The sequence below is a fragment of the Microtus pennsylvanicus genome, chromosome 13, assembly GCF_037038515.1.
Source record: "Microtus pennsylvanicus isolate mMicPen1 chromosome 13, mMicPen1.hap1, whole genome shotgun sequence".
Taxonomy (NCBI): domain Eukaryota; kingdom Metazoa; phylum Chordata; class Mammalia; order Rodentia; family Cricetidae; genus Microtus; species Microtus pennsylvanicus.
The window spans coordinates 41,424,951-41,444,514 of NC_134591.1; the positions used below are offsets into that span (position 1 = coordinate 41,424,951).

Sequence of the window (19,564 nt, forward strand, 5' to 3'; positions counted from 1 at the left end):
GAGAACACATGCTAAGGTCAAACCTCTGATTACTGATCTTTGACATTGGCTTCATTAAACCAGCTGAGGCTGGTGATTCCGTGGCAACTGCGAGGAGGATTTGGGCTGCTTTTGCTCTGCTTTTCATATACAGGAAGCCAGTGAAAGTCTATTTGAGGCACTGACCAGATCACTGCTGTGAGCCTGGAGGATTCTAGCCCCAAACTCTAGAGGGAGAATATTCAAATCAAGCCAAGGCAGCATGGGTAAACGACAATGGGACTGCTCAGAGTGACCAACATTAGTTAGGGAAGAAGAAGGAGACACTGAGTTGTCCCATTTAGGGGAAGATGATGAAGCAAGAAGTTCAGGTGTGAGGGGAACGACGGACAATTCTACGCTGAGGTGATGTGAGAGAGGGAGGTACACATCGAAGTCACGTTTGTGTGATGCTCAGGATGAACTCCCAGGGGGCTGCCAAAGTTTAAAGCCATGCTGCACCAAGCTGATCACAGACTTCCTTTCTGTCTCATCTCAGCTCTACTGAAGTAGGGTCTCCTTGTTGGCAAGGTCACCTGGAGATGTTGGGGAGCACAGCAAAGTCAGAGGGGCATAGCTCTAAGGAGAATTAGCTTCCACTGGGCGAGCTTCAGTGAGAGAAAGGAGACCAGGATGAGCATGGCGGTCCCACGTCTCTTCTCTTTTTCATGGTGTGCCCTGAAGGAAAACCTGGAAGTCAGACCAACTGAAGGAATAAAAATAAGATTTCAGAGTGAGCGTTCCTCGCAGGCTGCCATGAGGAGGTACCTACCGCCATAGCAACACACACACCACAGGAGGCCATGGGCTTCTTTTCTTCATCACAATGACCTCAGAGGCAGTCACTTCCAAAATAAACCGTCAGCATGTTCATCATTGACTCAGACGACTGTCTAGAGCATTGGCTCTAAATTCAATCTCAAAATCGCCACTGAGTGTCATCTGGGCAAGAGGCATCCTCCTATTTTACAGACTCCAGGCCAATGACTATACAATTAGCAAATGCAGGAGCTTCACTGTTAGCCTAAGTATATTGGCTTCAAATCCATGCAGTTCATTACCCAATATTCAACTGAAGTTTATGGACCATTGGCTAACATGCTGGCTTCCCCACTCAATCCTCTCACCTACCCTAGAGACATAGGGATTATCACCCTCAAATTGGAGATGAGGAAGCCAAGGCTCAGACACCTGCTGACTGTTCTTAAGATCACACAGCAAGGAGCTGATGGAGCTTGGACCAGTCTGTGTTCTGCACCATTGCGTAATAGTTAACAAGGCATTCAGATGCCTGCCTGCTATGCAAGAACTGTCTTTATATTAGTGAGACTGGCTCGAGGCCAAGGCTGATTACATAATCTGAAAACCACAGAAGCTGCGAGGACATGACATAAATGGGTCAAAGTCGTTTTTGAACCAGCCTTTCGTTGATACCCTCTCTTTTTACTGAAATGCTTCTTACAGAATTGTCCATGAGAAAGCCCAAAACAGGCTCAAATGGACTCTGCCCCCATCCTCAGCTACTAAAAAGATAAGCAGCTAGCATTCTCAAAGTGTATGGATCAGTTCCAGGTACCGTGAGATGTAGTGTCATCATTGCAAGTGGATTGGATTTCTCCGCTCAGCCTAGTACCCGATAACTTCTCTGGGGATGCTACAAGGGTATCCAAAAAGGAAGGAAAAAAAAGATTGGCTTTTTCATTTTTTCTTCATATTACATCAATTGTGGGAAGAAATACAGGGAGAAAAAAAAACCATCCTAGCTGGAGTGTTTTTGAAAAGCTACAAGGTTTGAAGTATGGCCTGGAATGGGAGTAAAATAATTGGAAATTGACCTTGAGATGTGAAAAATGACCTTGAAGTGGAGCCAGAATACTTTTTGAGGGCGAAACCTGTTGTCAGGATGGATCTGTGCAACAATTCTTTGCAGCTAACGGCAATAGCAAAAAGGATGCACCAGAAAATGGAAGGAGACTGCATGGGCATTAGCCTTCTTGCCTGGCCCACAAGCAGCTGCTTCTGCTGCAGGTTGCTGTGGAACCATACACACGGCTTTCTATATAAGCTTCTTCTCTTCCTGTAGTGAGCCTCATGGCCCTGCTATTGTACCAGCACCCTTCTTGTTTTCCTTGCCTCCAGTGTGAGCTCTTAAACCTTGCCGTGGCATAAAACCCATTAACATTCCTCCGGGATGAGATCCAGTGCCTGGGTATCTCATAAAAGGCCTCTCATTATTGCCCCTGCTTTGCTTTCCAGGCTTGCTGGCGTTGGCTTTCCAGTCCACAAGTCTAGAGATCTCAAGAAAGCCAGGCTGCAATAACAGACAGGAGCATCGTGGCTTGCGGGGAGTGGTGGGGGAGTTTGCGTCTTGCTTTTAGGCTGTGTGTTCACTGTGTTGGCTGGAGTCTCTGTCACTCACAAGCCAAAAGCCTTGGGACTCCTGATGCTTCATTTGCACTGTGCTTCTTAGTAACTTCAGCCACATGTGGCCACTGAGAAGTTAAAGTGGCGCTGTTCCAAGCCACCTCTCTGAGCCTAAAACACACACTTGGAACACACCACAGATTTCATCCAAATGACAGTTTCAAATATCTCATTAATTTCTATTGATAACATATTGAAACATTTCAAATATAGTGGGTTAAAATGTTTTATATACATTAATAAGAATTAATTTGCCCCATCCACTTACCTTTAATTTTAATTCGCCTAGTAGAAAGTTTAAAATTAGACACATGGCTTGCATTTTATTTATGTTGGACAGTTCTAGTCTGTGGATTCTCTGGTCACACAGAGGGTGGCCTTGGTTTTGAAAGTCTTCCTTGCAAGAATGACAGCAGCCACTTGTGATTGGTCAGTGGTCCATCTAACTTTAGAGATGCAGGGCAGTGCTGGAGAGGGGAATACCTGTGGCCACCTCCGGGGATGACTCTCTGAGTCCCTAGCGATTCTGAATCAGGCACAAGGATGTTGACAGGCAGTTCCCTCAGGCAATTTACCTGAAAAAGATGCTTTCTTCCCACATCCCGCCACCAAGCCTATGCCTCCTGCCCGAGTCTGCGCAAAGGTAACCTTTATTGGGAGTTCTCCCAGACTCCCACTCGCACAGCCAACAGGGTCCCTCAGTCACGTCTTCAACGAATCATCCTCACACATTTCCACAACAATTTCTCACCTCAGCTGTGGCCCTAACTCACTCACTGCCTGGCACGGTAGCGCTCAGTAAGCGTTTAATGCTGTGTGACGATGGACTACGTAGGCCTTTCAGTCCTGGCCTGTTTCCATCTCCTGCGGGGTCTCCTGACTCAAGGAAAGGAAGCTCTACCAAGTGGATCATTTCCATTTGGCATACGTGAAAACCAGTTCAGAGCAGAGCTGGGACTGTCAGACAGAAAACACCACAAAAGCAGAAAGAGATCATGGGTCACACGATTCCTTGTGATGCTCTTGCTCGAGTCACCCCGTTTGTCAGACTTGATATTAAGGAAGAATATTGCTGGGTGGCTGGGAACTGGCTAGGCAGACCAGGGTAGCCTCAAGCTTGAGGCCATCCTCTGGTCTTTACTTGCTGACTTGGAGATTTCAGGTATGTGGCTCAGATAAGTCTTGAAATGACTGCTGGGATCTATCTTATACAGCACAAGCAACAGCATTCTTATGTGTCCTGCACGTTTGCATTGCTCTCCATCTATCCATTCATTAGTGGCATACGTATTATTGATCATATCCTATGAGCCAGGCGCTGTTTACAGGAATATACTTTTGAGCCAGTCTGATCAAGTTTATCCTCCAGATAGGAGCTCTAGGGCCTGGGGAGAGCTTAAACATTCTTTGCCTCAGTTTCTCATGAGCAAACTGAGACTATAGTGATGTGGAATTCCCCTCTGTATGCTGTGAATATATTTTATTACCGTTGGCTTTAAAGAAACTACTTTGGCCTATGGCAGGGAAGAATATAGCTAGGCAGGAAGTTCAAACAAAGATACAGAGAAAAAGAATATGGAATCAGGGAGACACCATATAGCTGCTGAAGGAAAAAGATGCCAGAACCTTACTGGTAGGCCACAGCCTCATGGTGATACCCAGATTAATAGAAATGGGGTTAATTTAAGATCTAAGAGCTAGCTAGGAGCACGCCTAAGCTATTGGCCAAACAGTGTTGTAATTAATATGATTTCTGTGTGATTATTCAGGTTCTGGAAGTCAGAAAACAAAAAAAAAGCAGTCTTTGTTTACACTATAGTGACTATTAGTCTATAATGTATGAAGGATTTCTATTATATACTGCTATTGTAATAACTCAGATTTAATACCTTGAAGTTAATACCTGTTTTCATCTCAGTTACACAGAACAGAAGTCCAGGCACAGTGGGCCCCAGTTGCGTCTCTGCTGCAGGTTCACGTGGCCGAAATGGAGGTGTGGGTAGTTATGGGTTCCTCTTTGGAGGCTCAGGAGAAGAATCTGCTTCTGAGCTCGTTCAAGCCGTGGATGGGATGCAATTCAATCCCACGTAGCTGGAGGACGGAGGCATCTGTTTCCTTTTTGACTATTGGCCAGGGTTATTTCAGCTTCCAGAAGTCCCTTTTATTACTTGAATCATGGCTCCCTTCTTCCATCTTCAAAGTCAGCCACACATCACACCTTTCCTATGCTTTCAGCTCCCTCGTCTGGCTTTCTGACTCATCCCTTCTGCCTCCCATCGGAGGAACTTCTCACATTTAAGGTCCTTTGTAGGTTAGACTGAGCCTGCGCAGAGTACTCATCCCTCTTCAAAACTCTTCCCAAGTCATACTGCCAAGCCTGTTTTGCCTTGTAAGGCAGCACTTTCATGACCTGGGTATCAGTATATGACATGTTGAGGTCACTCTTCTGATAATCCTCACGACTACATCAAGTTTGCACACAATGCCTGACTATGCAACCAACCACTAAGTGTTGTCCACTATAGCTGTTAGGATTTTTTCTCATGGTGCCTATGGATAAAGCAGAAAGGACATAGGACCCTAGCTAACGGATAAGGGAGGGGCACAAAGAGAGAAACTAGTTAGCTCTGATGGAAGGGTACACACAGCCAGCACAGCAAGGCATCTGGGAAGCATCATCAGTCACTACTTTTGGAGCATGTGCTATGTTTCAGATACTTTGTAAAAGTGTTTCTCACTCCCACAACAGCGATTCAAAGCAGGAATCCCGAAGCCGTTTTATACCGGGCAAATGAGAGGTTAGCAGAATTAAGGAAAAACTCAAGACCCGGAGAGCGTGAGCAGCGAAACCGAGCCTTGGATCCCAATCAGTTCTCCTGCCTCTCGCCACCTCGGCGTGCTGATTTCCGCGAAGACCTTTCGTCAGCGGCCCTAGGTCTCCCGACTGTCCCGGTCGTCGGCCCACATGCGGCCAGCAAGGGTCGTTTTAGCTATCGGCGTGGATCTGAGGTTCAGGTAAAGCGCAAAATGGCAGGGATGGCATCTGAACCAGGTTTAGCCGCATTCTGTTGTCTTTGCCCCTCCCACCTCTGAAGTGCTCAGGACATTCATTGGTTGGCTCATCACACAGGTGCGGAGTGGACGAAATAGGCATTTTGGCCCGGGGCTCTTTCTACTTACTTCACGAAAAAGACAGCTAACAGACATGGTTGCTTTAGTGACCCCAAATCAGTCTCTTCTTCCATGAAAGGTATTATATATTAAGAGCTATTTGGGTTGAATTAGTCTCTTTTTCCATATAAGGTATCATATATTGAGAGCTGCAGGTGTGGATGTTCCTCTGTAAGTGGGGATTCTGGAAAGGACCACGTGGCCAGAGTTCTGGGTCTGTTTCCTTCTGGGATTTGACTCTGGGCCCTTGTGAAGTTATCCATCCTGGGTATGAAGAAGCTACTAGATTCTTCTTTACCAGATGGACCTTATTTCTTAAAGGTCAATTGAAGGCCCACAGAAAGGAGTCTGCGCTATGCAGGGGGGCTATGAAGTTGTCGTGTTCTTCAGAGTTGGTCGCATTTTCTGCCTTCTTTGCATTCATGAAGAGATGTTTAGGCTACACATTGGAGAATCAATAACTGCCAGCGTGCATACTTGTCACACGAGCTACTAACCTTTGCTATCTCAGGATAGCTTCTCTTTCCTGTATAACCTCAGGCATTTTGGCTACATGTGGCTTTCTTGGTTCTTGGTTCTCTTGGTTCTGCTCTTGGCTCTGCTCCCGGATCTCTCTTCCTCTGTCCTCTCTCCTCTTCCTTCCCTCTTCTCTCCTATTGTTCTCCCCTCCTTCCTCTCCTCTCAGTGTGGACCTTTCCAGATGCTCTGGCTGTATTCTCCTTCATATCTACAATGCCTAGGAGTGGTCCTGTTTTCATTATCCTTCATCTAGTGCTGAAACCTGGGTGTGGCATACATGAGTCCCTCTTCCAAGGAACTAGGTCTCTCCAAACCCAGCTGCTGATAGGACTCTCCAAATCTATGTGCATATCATTTATTTATTCTGACTTCTCTCCAAATCTATGTGCATATCATTTATTTTTTCTGACTTCTCTCCAAATCTATGTGCATATCATTTATTCATTCTGACTGCAGCCACAGAACCCTGGGACAAATGGCAGACTGAGGTGCCTATTTAACATTAACCAATAGTCTATCTGGGCAGCTCTTCTCATGCTTATCTTTGCTTTTGTTTCTTATGTTATTTATTATGACATTATCTATCATTATTATAATGATAAATAAATAAATAATCTAAGACATAGGATGGCACTATGTAGCCCAGGCTAGACTTGAATTCATGGTCCTGCCTCAGTCTCTCAAGAGTTGGGAATACAGACATGAGTCACTATGGCTGGTTCACTCTCATACCAGGCAAATTTTTCTCCTTGTCAGCGGACAGAAATGAAAAATAAGGTATATTGAATTTTCAGAAGCTGGTGCCCAGACAACCAAAGTAATGATAATACTGAGCAATTGCTATGTGTGACATTAAGTCCTTCATATGTATTCTCTCCCCCCACCCCCCGTGTGTGTGTGAAGGCCAGAGGCTGTGCTCTATCACTATCTACCTTATTCATTTGAGACAGGGTCTCTAACCAAGTTACCAGGATCTGCTTACATCTGTCTCTCAGAGTAAGGGTTACAGGTCCATGCAGACATGCCAGGTTTTGATTATTCCTAACATGGGTGCTGTGTATATGGGTCCTCATTTTGCACAAGTGCTCTTACCACTTGGGTATTTCCCCATACACTATACTATATCATTCAATTCTCTTACAAACCTTATATGGCAAGTACTATCAATATCCCCATCTTACACATGAGGGAATCCTGTTTTCCCAATGGTGATATTCCAAGCAAGGCTGCCCACTCCTGATTCCAGAAGATTCCAGCATCTTTTAGTGCATCCCAGAATGGGGCCAGATGTTGTGTGACAAGACTCTTACTGCAGAGATGCAAAGCACACATCTACTTGCCCCCGATAGCTCACAACAGACCAAATTTTGGATACCACCAGAGTCAAACTTGGTGAACCAATGAGTTTTATTGGGATACTTACAGGGATATGAGTGAGGGGTTCCTTACAGGAACAGAAATGGCTCAAAGACAGCCGCATCACTAAAGCCCACCCTAGCACCTCTGACAGCTCACAAAAGCTGGGAATCTGGAGCTCATTGCACAGCCTGCAGGCTGGAGAGTGTCCTTTCCAAGCGACTCATTTGATCTAAGCATCTTCCAGGTGACTCCACTGGTTTTGACTTCCTCAGGCAGCTTGTCTGGTCTCAGCGTCTTCTTTGCATCTTGGCTTGTTTTCTCTTGGGAAGATGGGCCTAGTGAATCTGGTCTGTTTCAGGGACTTCCTGAAGCTATTTTGGGTGGTTTGACCTTTGACTTAAAGGAGCTTCCGTGCAGGATGGAACGTTTCAAAGTGTTACACAACACCATAGTGAACAGAGTCAGGGAGGTCATTCATCCCTGCCCACTTCATCATCCACGGGCTCTTCTCTGTGGCTTTCATCATCACGCAGGCCATTTTGTTGTTCCGTGACTCTGCCAGCCCACAGCCCTCTCTTAGGGTGTGCGTGACGCGCTTGACTTTGTCTTGGAGACCTGGGCATTTTTAGAATCAGCTCAGAAGGAGGTGTGTGCTTCCCTGATGTAGGTGTCCCCCAAGACTGCCGTCTGCTGGGCCTTTTCTTTAATGTAGCGCTAAGCAGTCTCCTGTTGACGCTGAGCTCCTTGGGGTGGGACATGAGCTTTTATCCATCTTTTACATGCCGCACTCAGGCCTGGCCTACAGCAGAAGATAACAAAGAGCTGTTGCATGATTTTCATGCAACCAAGTTAGTGTAATTGGGTTTTTCTGGTACGTGTGGCAGATCTGAATTTAATTTGCTCTGAACTACCACTATTCGAGCCACAGCAGTGTTGTTTACGGCATGGGTCTCACTATGGAAAGTAATGGGAAAGAAGGAAGCAAGCAAATAAAGACGAGCAAGGCAAATCCGCATGGTTCTTGGTGAGGTCATTCGGTGTGCCCATTCTCGTTTACTAATGCACGTGGACTTTCTAGATGAAGACAGAGTGACAGTTCAGGGTTGCCCAGCTTGTAAGGTGGTTCAGGGAAACCCACGACAGGGACTTTGGATAAAATAGTTCTGGGTATAACAGCTGCCTTGACCCTTTGTGGGTATCATTGCAATTCAATTTCCTCATTTCTAGAATGAGAATAACTGTAGATCTGGGGTAGTTGTACTAGAGGAGGGGAAATTGCACACTAGGGAAAACACTTGCTACATGTCAGTGAGGACCTGAGTTCAAATTCCCCCAATATACATGAAGTCAGATGTTGGGCATCCACACCTCAAAAATCACAGTGCTCCTGAGGTGAGCTGGGAGGTAATAACAGGAGAATTCTTCAGTTTATGGGCTGGCTATCCTGGGATATCCCACAGGGGGGGGGGAAACAAGTGAAATCCTGTCTTAAAGGAAGTGGAGAGGTGAGGCCCAACACTGAGGTTGTCCTGTGACCTCCTTATGTATACCATGGCTCACACATCTGGATTCAGGCACAGAAACTCACTTGCATCTATGCATACACATTTTACACACAGGGATAAAATGACCTAGAAAGGAGAGCTATGCTCGGCTCATAGGCCGATAAAAGCTTTGACTCTGGAGAGAGCTCTGTAAGAAATGCGTGGCCGATTGGGAGCAAGCCCTGGAATTCTTCACCACAGTCATCTTTCCCTGTCTGCCCGTGTACTCTGCATGGTTTGTAATCCCCAAGATCCTACTTCCTGCCACGCGTGCTGGCGTTCACGATCCCTGGCCCTTTCTTGGATGCCCACTGGCCTTGACTCATTCTCAAAGGCGCTTCCTTTTGCTGAGTTGGACAATCTCTTTCTCCTCTTGCACAATGTCTCTGATTTCACAGCTGTGACGACCCACCTGGCAGGGAACTCTACCGTGGGACACTGACAGAGCTCAAGCCAGGAACATCAAGACCTCACTGCTTTGGCGCACTGCAGAGCTCGGTCTTCTGATTATAAGCAATGCACAGGACAGCATAGGCCTCTGATTATAAGCGACACAAAGAACTGTGCTCTCTCAAAGCCAACATATTTTAGGTATCAGACAATTTGATGGTGAAGCTCATTCTCTCCTTGCATCTGGCCCTGATCTGTCGTGATCTGTCAAGTAGCCTTGGGGCCAAAAGGACTGCCAGATTGGATAATTTTCTTGGAAAAGCGCTATAAAGATGAAGGGTTCAAATGTGCTTTCAGCATGAATCCCAAGTTGCAGGCACCAAGGCCAATAGGAAGCACATGTCCAGCAGTGGGGATGGGGCATGGCAAGACAGATGTTATATGTGGTGTCCTTGGGCTGTCACATATCAAGAGAGAATTTCATAACTGTGACATTTTAGCATTGGTTCTAGGCATTCCAATCTGCTTTGCAGAACAAATCCGCATGACTTATTAACAAAATAGACTTGAAATGGCGTTACGACGGAGAAATGATGGTCCTGGCAGGTTGGCTAGAAATATGATATGTTGAGTGACAGTTGCAGTGTCCTGTGATAAGACATCTGGTGAGGTATGTACATGGTGCATAACTGGTCCTGACCCAGGCTGGGTGGGATCTGTAAATATGGAGGTGACTCACATCATAAGGGAGCCATGTCACATGTACTGAAGAATGAGGAGAACCTGGCTATTTAAAAACTCACCTACTGGAGACCAAATTACCCAGCTTCGTGGTTCATTCTCTGTGTTTTTATTTAACCTAGTGGTGTCGGTTCATTGTCCATCCATCCATCCATCCATCCATCCATCCATCCATCCATCCATCCATTTATCCATCCATCCCCACATCCACAGAACAGCTTTTGTGTACCAATGTAACATGATTTTGAATTTTAACTCAAAGCCAAGAAGCCATATCAGAAGTATTTACAGGAAGGACAGAGTTAACTGAGGATAAGTTGATAACATTTAAGAAATGGGTGGGAGGAGATAGGCTCAGATGCAGAGGAACCCTGGAAAGCGATCACAAGGGTTCCAAGCAGAGATGATGGTCCTGTGAGCTGGCTTAGTGACAGAGAGGTGGACAGGGAGAAAAAGTCTGGAGAGACTACCAAAGCAAAGACTGTTTAGCTTCACAAGACTGCCCTGTTTTGTTGCTGCCCCCTTAATTAGGACAACGTGCTAGCTCCTGACCCTACAGGAGATGCTCTTGGAGGAGACACAATTTTGTTGTGTTAAGATTGATGGGGAACGGATTCCTCTGCACAGCCTGGTTGAGAATGATCACCCCAGTGAGAGCTCTCCAGGTTTGGACTCTGGACTGGAAGAGATTCCACCACTTCTTGTACAGAACAGCTTTCCTCTGAGATTAAGACATTTCATCCTACAGAAACTTCCTTAAATAGAAAGGTTAAAAAAAAACCAAAAAGCTCAAAATAGGTTTAGGAACTTCCTAAAACTGACCAGATTCACTAGTCCCCTCTCTGCCAGAGTAAACAAGAAAAACAACAAAACAAAACAACAAACAAACAAAGCAACCCAGAGCAAAAGCCTCTGAGACAAGTGGCCTTGAACTCTAATGAAGACCCTGAGACAAACTAAGCTATGAAAATGATTTTGAGACCAGACCAAGTTATGAAAACAATTCTGAGACTAGACCAAATGGCAAAATAAAAAAACAAAACAAAACAAAACCCCAGAAAGACTACCTGGAAGATGTTTAGACCAGCTGAGTCACACAGAAAGGACACTCTTCAGTCTACGGAGCTGCCTACGACATGTGAAGTGTGCTCCAGATTCCCGGCTTTTGTGAGCTGCCAGAGGTGCTAGGCTTTGGTGATGGTGGCTCCCTTTGAGTCATCTCTTCTCCTGTAAGGAACACCTCACCTATATCCCTGTAAGTCGCTCCAGTAAAACTCATCGGTTCAGCAAGTTAGACTTTTGTGGCATGCAGACCTTGGTCTGTTGCAGGCTCCCTGTCTGGGCTAAGCAGGCATGCATTTTGCATCTCCCCAGGAAAAGTTTTATCATACAATACCATCACTGACGTTAAAAATTCTAGACAGGACATTTGTACAGCTGTGTGGATAACTGGGTGTAGTAAGGTAATGATGCTCAGAGTTGTCTGCACTTAAAACTTTTATCTATGTTATCTGCCAGACTGGTGCCTTATACCTCTAGATTCCAGGGACAAACCAGGCCTGCAATTGGTGAACCAACAGCCCTACCTATACTTGCTCATCAGTTCCATCCCTTTGTTCTTTCTTTAACCTTGCTCCAGTCAGGCTATCCGTCCGTTATTCACAAAACCTCCCCTCTACCACCGCAGGCAATGGATTTCTACATTGTTAAACACAAGGTCCGTTGTCTGTCTCCATTTCCTCGGTCCCTGTGTTGACAGCACGGATCCTTTCTTTCTGCCACTCACACCCCTTTGGCTTTCCTCCCAGGTCACTGACCGCTTTTCCCTTTTGTTAGCTCCACGAACTCTCTGATTTCTTAAAATTGATTGTGCCTGGGTTCAGTCCTAGGGCCCCATCTTCCTGGGCTCACCCCCTTTGATAAGGTCACCTAGTCTTGCAGGCCGAAATGCTGTGGGTATGCTGACAAGCCCCAGCTTCTGTCCCTGCATCTCTTTGGTGAGCTCTGGTTCTTTTCTAATTGCCAATGCCATGTCTCTCAGGTACTAAGACAACCCCAACCTCAGTTTTCCACAGCATAATTCCCGGCATTCCTGACAAAATCTGTTTCTCTCAGTCTTTCCCATTTTAATAAACAATTTCTTTCATCAAATCACTCAGTCCCTCCCCCACGAGCTGTCTTTCCTGAAGCTTCTCTTTTTATTGTACTCCACATGCAATCTACCATCTTCTTTCTAAATATATCCCAGCTCCCCCATCCCTCATCCCGCAAACGTTGCCACTCCAGCCTACGTCACCCTTGTGCTTTCGGTACTAATCCTTATGTTTTTCCTCTTGTACCTCCACACTTGTACCTCTACACTTATCTCAACACTGAAATGTTCGCCACTTGATTCCACCTGATGGCTTAAAACTTCCTAATAGATTTTCATCTCACAAACTGAGAAGACCAGCCCTTCCAGTGACTGACCTTTAAGGTTGTATATTCTCAACCTGTTCTCCTGAGTCATCTGCTCCCACCTCACCTTTGCGTACACTCCAACACTTGTCTCAGGGTTGACCCTAAAATATACTGCCCTGAGTCTCCCAGTCACTCAAGGCTACTGCATCAAAGTTCCATAGACTGGCTGGCCTCTGAACAGCATACATTCATTCCTCAGAGTTTTTGAAGCTGGATGACATACAGGGGTGGCCGCATGGCCTGGTTCTTATGGGGACCCTCTTCCAAGTTGTAGACAGCCTTGTATTCTTATATGTGGCAAGAGAGTTCTCTGACGTGCCTTGGAAAAGGTCATTAATTTGATCAGTGAGGACTCTACCCTCATGATTTAACTGCCCTCCAAAGGCTACGCTTCTTGATAATGTTGCATGAGTTTGTGGAGAAAACATTCACCTCATCGCACTGGGCAGACAAACGTTTTCTTTAAGTTGAATCACCAATGTTGCTCCCATGGCTGGAGGTTTTCTTCTATGTTCCTTCTGCTGAGAAATGCTCATATCCAGCCAGGTATGTGCGTGCTCACTTTCTTACTTCCCTCGAATGTTTGCTCCTTCGATGACTTGTAATGCAGATCCCAGAAAGAAGATTTCCGAAGGTACCATCTAATTCTCCGGTATGCAATGCGACCTCTAATCACATCTAGTTTTCCATAGTATTGGCTGCCACTGCATCTGTTTTGTGTTATAGAAGCTTCCTTATTATTCATTTGTACTATCATGGATAGTTTTTTCTGCATCCCTGGTCTTTAAGCCTTATAATTTTATCTAAAATATGACAGGGCTCAGAAAGTAGTTGGCAAATAAGTAGACTGAGTTGTTGGAGTCAAGTGTAGCCTGTTTATTGCACAATTGTTTACTTCCTCCCTCCCTCCCTCTGTCCCTCCCTTCCTTCCTTCTTTCCTTCCTTCCTTCCTTCTTTTCTTTTTTTCCTGACAGGGTTTCTCTGTGTAACCTTGGCTGTCCTGGAACACAGGAGCTGGCCTCTAATTCACGGAGTTCCACCTACCTCTGCTTCCTGAGTGCTGGGATTAAAGGTGTGAGTTGACACCACCACCCAGCTCATGGTTTTTAAGAGGAATGCATCCTATGCTTTCCCAGTGGCCGCCACAGGGAGCAGGGAGACAAGTGGATCTCATGAGTAGATAGCTGAGGGACATTCAACTCAGCAGAGGTTTATCACGGGCTTTGTCTCCATCCTGTTGCTTCTGGCCTGGAGGAGTTAATGAGCTACAGGAAGACATAGAGAGTATAAACCATGATGCTAAGTAGACCAACTTTTAGGTACAAACAACATGGAAAAACTTGCGGAGTGGACCTGGAAAGGAAGGAGAGAAGAAGGGCAGGTTACCAGGGAAACACTCACAGAACAGGGATGGCATTTGAGATGTGTCTGAATCAGATGAGGGTACTATCCTAGAGACAGAGTGGAGTGAAGGGCTCAGTATGGAAGTATAAAACAAAAGCGTGGGTCTAGTCAGCAAAGAAGGCAGCATGGTAATTGTGTTTCAAATAAATGAACACTTTTAGCAAGATGTGTGAATACAGGCAGATGGCTGAAAACTTGTTTGGGAGAGAATACTGATGCTCTGGTGAAGAATTTGGCTACTTCCTGGTAACTAGCCCGTTGCATTCTTGAGCTGTGTCATAAAATTGACTTGGTAGCATAGTAATACTTGGCCTTCAACATTGAAGAGCACATCAACTTTGAGCCTAGCTGGGAAACTCCTTTTCAGAAGGTAACCTCCAAATGCCATTGACCTTTCTTCCAGGAGACATTCTACATCCACAATTTATTTTATGTTCATTCATCGTTACTTTACAGTTGTAGATTCAACATTGTCCCTCTTTAGTGCAACGAAAGACATCAATGATAGGAGGATCTGAGGAAATACATGACAAGGAAGCTTAACCAATTCAGAGTCAGAAAACCTCTCCCAGAGGAAATCATGTTGACATCTTTGAAGAATAGCAGTTTGCCAGAAAGGCGAGTAAACTACACCAGGAAGTAAGTAAGCAGGTGAAAGTCATCTGGGTTGGAAGCATTTTGTCTTTCACATTTTGGGGTAAACACTAGGCTTTGGTACCCCCTAGGGTGCCTGCTGCATGATGAGTACAAATAAATATTAATATAATGAACAGATGAAGGCATGAGCCAGTGTAAATGTGATTGGCGATTTAACATGCAGAATCCACTTCCTTGAGTCTCGTGTGGGTTGCATTTAACGGTAACCAGGAAGAGAGGTCAAGTGCATCAGCCAGCTTACCATCATGGTAATGAAATACCTGTGACAGTTAGCTTAAGGAGGAAAGAGTTGTCTTGACTTACAGACTTAGAGATGCCAGTCCAAGAATCAGATGGCATCATTGCCTTGAACATCTGTGGAAATATATGGCAGGACAAACCTGCTTATTATACCTTGAGCCAGTAAGCAAAGCAAGGAAGATAAAGAGGCCTGTTCTTACAGTTCCTTTGAGGGCAGACCCATAAAAGCCTAAAGACCTCCCCCAAATCACCACTTCCTTAAGATTCTCCCACTTCCCAGGAGCACCATTTTGAGGATCAGATTTTAACAGGTTTGGGGGGAACACTCACCATTCAAATTATGGTATCACCCTTATTCTTGGATATGACTTGGTATTGGTTGGGTATAATATCAATTGTCACCCAGGTTCTTCTGCAAAGTCTTTTTTCTTATAGAATCAGAGATTCAGAAGGTATCAGAGTGGAGAGGGCTGTGGCAATCAGGTCTCCAACCCTCTTTATACTGAAATCTAAAACGACTCAGTATCTTGTCTGTGTTTGGAAAACGGTTCATGCAAAAAATGCCGGGGCAGGAATAGGGGCGCGAGGCAGTTTTCAAAGCCTGCACAATAATTCCTCAATTCTCCAAAGGCAGGGAAATAACTCTGTAAGCTGGTGGCTAGAGTGTTGGTGGTAAATGTTAAAACAACAACAAATTCTGGATTTGGGCCTGAAAGCAAGGGAAATAAACAGTAACTGTTGATTCAGATAGGCCCTTCCCGGCTCCGTGGAATAACAGAAAGCCCACATGAGTCTCGCTGACTTCAGAGAGCTGTAAAGACTTTGCAGAGGAATTTTCATTAGTCTTGACTTTTTTCTCCAAGGCCCAAGTGACTGCCTGCAGTGACTTCACTAGCGAGTGGCTCCTGCGGCGAGCCTTTCACCGTGCTCCACGCACTCTCTCTGCCTGTGCTGGCTGATCTCAGAAGTCCTGTTTGGCTCAAGGCAAAGGCCTTTCCATTCATTTTCTTCTAGAAAGTTTGATTTTACGTATAGGTTGATGGTCTATCTTGAGGTGATCCCTGTTCAGTACACGGACTGGACTGGAGTGGTTTTTATACCCCCCACCCCGCAGATAAATGGCCATTCACCGAAAGCCTCTCATGATTGTTTAATTTTGCACCTTTGCTGAGAAGAATATGTATCTTAGTGTCAGGATCTATGTAGAGTTATACAAATCTTGGAATTGGATTGTGGAAGTTACCCTCCAGCTTCCCTTTCTTTTACATTTGTGAGTGTTTCTGTACATTGGTGCCTGTGAGGATAGCAGGTGTCTTTCTCTAGCGCTCTTCACCTTAGTTCCTGGGGACAGTCTCTCACTGAAGCCGAGCTCAGCTGGCGACCAGCAAGCCCTAGCCCTCTCCCCCAACTAGAGGTTGCACACGTGACCTTGGCTGGCTGCTGACATGGGTGCTAGGGATTTGAACTTAGGTTCTCCTGCTGGCATAACAAGGGATCTTACCCGCTAAGCCATCTCCTCAGTGTCTTCTTTTTCTTAAGAAAATATTTTATCTTATCTCTATCACCTAGATCCTTGACGTGTCTGCACAAATTATATAATCCCTTGTTGTTTATTTAGAAGTTTCTGTCGTCATTTTAGTCAGCTTCCTAGTTGAATGTGTGAAGAGTGATCCTTTAACAACGTGGAACCATCCAGCAAAGGCTCACGGCTGCCTCTGCCGCAGTCCTCAGCCAGGTTCCGCTAAGGCTGCTGTTAAAGAGTTCCGCACATTTAAAACTTTTTTCGGCGCTTCGGGTCTGAGGCCGAGGGTATAGCTGGGCTGACTAGAACTGAGACCATGTTCCGAGCGGAAGCAGAAACACAGATCTCATGAGGTGGAGGTCAACCTTCTCTACATATTGAATTCCAGGCCGTCGGAGCTACATAGTGAGACCCTTCTAAAACAAAAGAAAAAACCACGTGGTGCATTAACAAGGCCTCATTGCTCCGATTTCAGAGTACCTTGGTAATAGCTGAGCATGCAAATGATTCTCTAGCACCCATTACCCTAAATACCATCACTGCAGCTGGACGTCTTGGGGGTGAAGTGTCCTGTTTAGTAGCTGGAACCAAATGTGACAAGGTGGTCCAAGATCTCTGTAAAGTAGCTGGTGTAGCAAAGGTTCTAGTGGCCCAGCATGATGCCTACAAAGGCCTCCTTCCAGAGGAACTGACACCATTGATTTTGGAAACTCAGAAGCAGTTCAATTACACACACATCTGTGCTGGAGCATCTGCTTTTGGAAAGAACCTTTTGCCCAGAGTAGCAGCCAAACTTGATGTTGCCCCAGTTTCTGATATCATTGAGATCAAGTCACCTGATACATTTGTGAGAACTATCTATGCAGGAAATGCATTATGTACAGTGAAGTGTGATGAGAAAGTGAAGGTGTTTTCTGTTCGAGGAACATCTTTTGAAGCCGCAGCAACAGTGGAGGTAGTGCCAGTTCAGAAAAGGCACCAAGTTCTTCGCCAGTGGGAATATTAGAGTGGCTTGATCAGAAATTGACGAAAAGTGATCGACCAGAACTAACAGGTGCCAAAGTGGTGGTTTCTGGTGGTCGGGCCTTGAAGAGTGGAGAGAACTTTAAGCTACTATACGATCTGGCAGATCAACTGGATGCTGCAGTTGCTGCTTCCCGTGCTGCTGTTGATGCTGGCTTTGTTCCCAATGACATGCAAGTTGGTCAGACAGGAAAAATAGTAGCTCCAGAACTTTATATTGCTGTTGGAATATCTGGAGCCATCCAACATTTGGCTGGGATGAAGGACAGCAAGACAATTGTGGCTATTAACAAGGACCCAGAAGCTCCAATTTTCCAAGTGGCAGATTATGGGATAGTTGCAGATTTGTTTAAGGTGGTTCCTGAAATGACAGAAATACTGAAGAAAAAATAAATCAAAATCATGTCAAGGAAACTGTCAAAAGTATTCAGCTGAAATAATAGAAATTTATGAGGAAAGAAAATATGCTAACAGCAGCTAGAATGCCTTTTGATGAATCAATTATTATATTCCTTTTTAATTTTTTGTGGTCCTAAACAATTATTTTTGACATTTTCTAATTCTGTAATAAAATATATAATAAAGTTTTGTCATCCTTTAAAATTGCAAAAAAACCCACTTTTTTCAAAATAGTCTACATTTTGATGTTGTGGGAGCCTGTTTTTAAATCGATTTCTGATTTTTCTTCTGTCATGTGTGGACAAGCAATTGGCCTTTGTTTCATTTTGCCCATTTCTTAAACTCTGCCAAGCTCACTTATGCCTTCTCCACTCGAGAATCCATAATTTTCTTCCTGTGAGATATAATCCATGAATCAAGTCAATGTGCTGTCTTCCCTGCCCATCTGGATGTCTTTTACTTACTTAGAATCTATTTCCAGGCTCTGCCTTCAGAGGTGGTGTATGGAGTTGCTGCTTTCGTTGTCTTGCAAAGCCATGGCTGCATGCTGAGACCCACACTGGTTCCGTATGAAAGACCCTGCCCAGAAAGGCACACCTGGGAGTCCCAGTTCTGTCCCCTGAGCCCAGCTCTCAAGGACCTCTCAACAAATACTGCTGCAAGGAGGGGGCTTGTCAGCTCCAAAGGACACTTAAGTCAGTTGTCAAGGTCTGAGGAAGTGTATGTAAAAAATGAAAAGTGTTTCAATTTTCTTTCTGTCTTGCTGTACTACTGTTATGTTTAGACTTCAAAAGTTCAGCGTTTTAACATATTAATCAGTGTAGTCCTGATAAGATATTAATCTGGCCCTGGTAAAACATTGGTTCTGGTATTATCATAGCCATAGTTATTAATCTTGAAATTCATGAAAAAAAAACCAGTTCCACCAATTTGGTCAAATTTAAGCAAGCTCTTTATTAAAATTTTAGATACTGTCCAAGATGGAATTTGGCTAGCACCATCATCTAGAGACTTTCCAGGTAAGTGGCCTCAAGACAAATGTTGGCAGAGCTAATATTGGAAAAACCCATACTTTCCCATGAGGCTTTGTTGTTATTTTTCATAAACTACAACCTCCCCAAATCCCAGGAATTTACCTGGTCCTCAGGCAGGTGTTATTGCTCAAAAACTACAATTCCCAGAATCCTAGGAAGTTACCTGGTCCTTGGGCAGGTGGGGCTCAATAGGTTAATTTAGGTCTAACAACAGGCTCAAGATTTTAAATTGCCTTTGGCCCTGCCTTGGCCCAGGCAGAATACAGAACTACCCAGCCAGCCTGTAGAACTGTGATGTTTAAGTCTCTGGGATTTGGGATGATTTGTTCTTCAGCAAAGCGAGAGAGTGGTGCCCACATTTCCTACATGCAAAACAAGGCCCAGGTAGTGGAGACAACCCATGAGAAGCCCGCAGAACTAGAAGGGATATTTAGGGCTTCTTTTCATCTGGATCGTTGTTTTCTTTTCGAAAATTTAGTAGCCCTCACACTTGGAACTGCCTATTATCCTAAAGTAACCTTGGAGGTTTTCTAAAACCCCAAGATGCCCCATGGTCTGAGTTGTATCTAATAACTCAGCAATTAGCCTTGCTTCTAGACGTTCCTTACGTCTAGAAAAAAACCGAAAGTCTTGAGGGCCGGTTCAGCTTGAGCTGTTTT

General features: G+C 44.9%; 1 protein-coding gene across 1 annotated transcript; it reads left to right on the top strand.

Moving 5' to 3' along the window:
- Positions 1-657: 657 nt before the first annotated feature.
- On the top strand, positions 658-18,086 carry LOC142834233 (electron transfer flavoprotein subunit alpha, mitochondrial-like). The gene is given in 5 exon segments (XM_075946529.1): positions 658-782; positions 2,978-3,085; positions 5,157-5,494; positions 16,860-17,393; positions 17,396-18,086. Coding segments are annotated over 5 exon segments (1,575 nt in total). The 3' UTR covers positions 17,866-18,086.
- Positions 18,087-19,564: the final 1,478 nt, after the last annotated feature.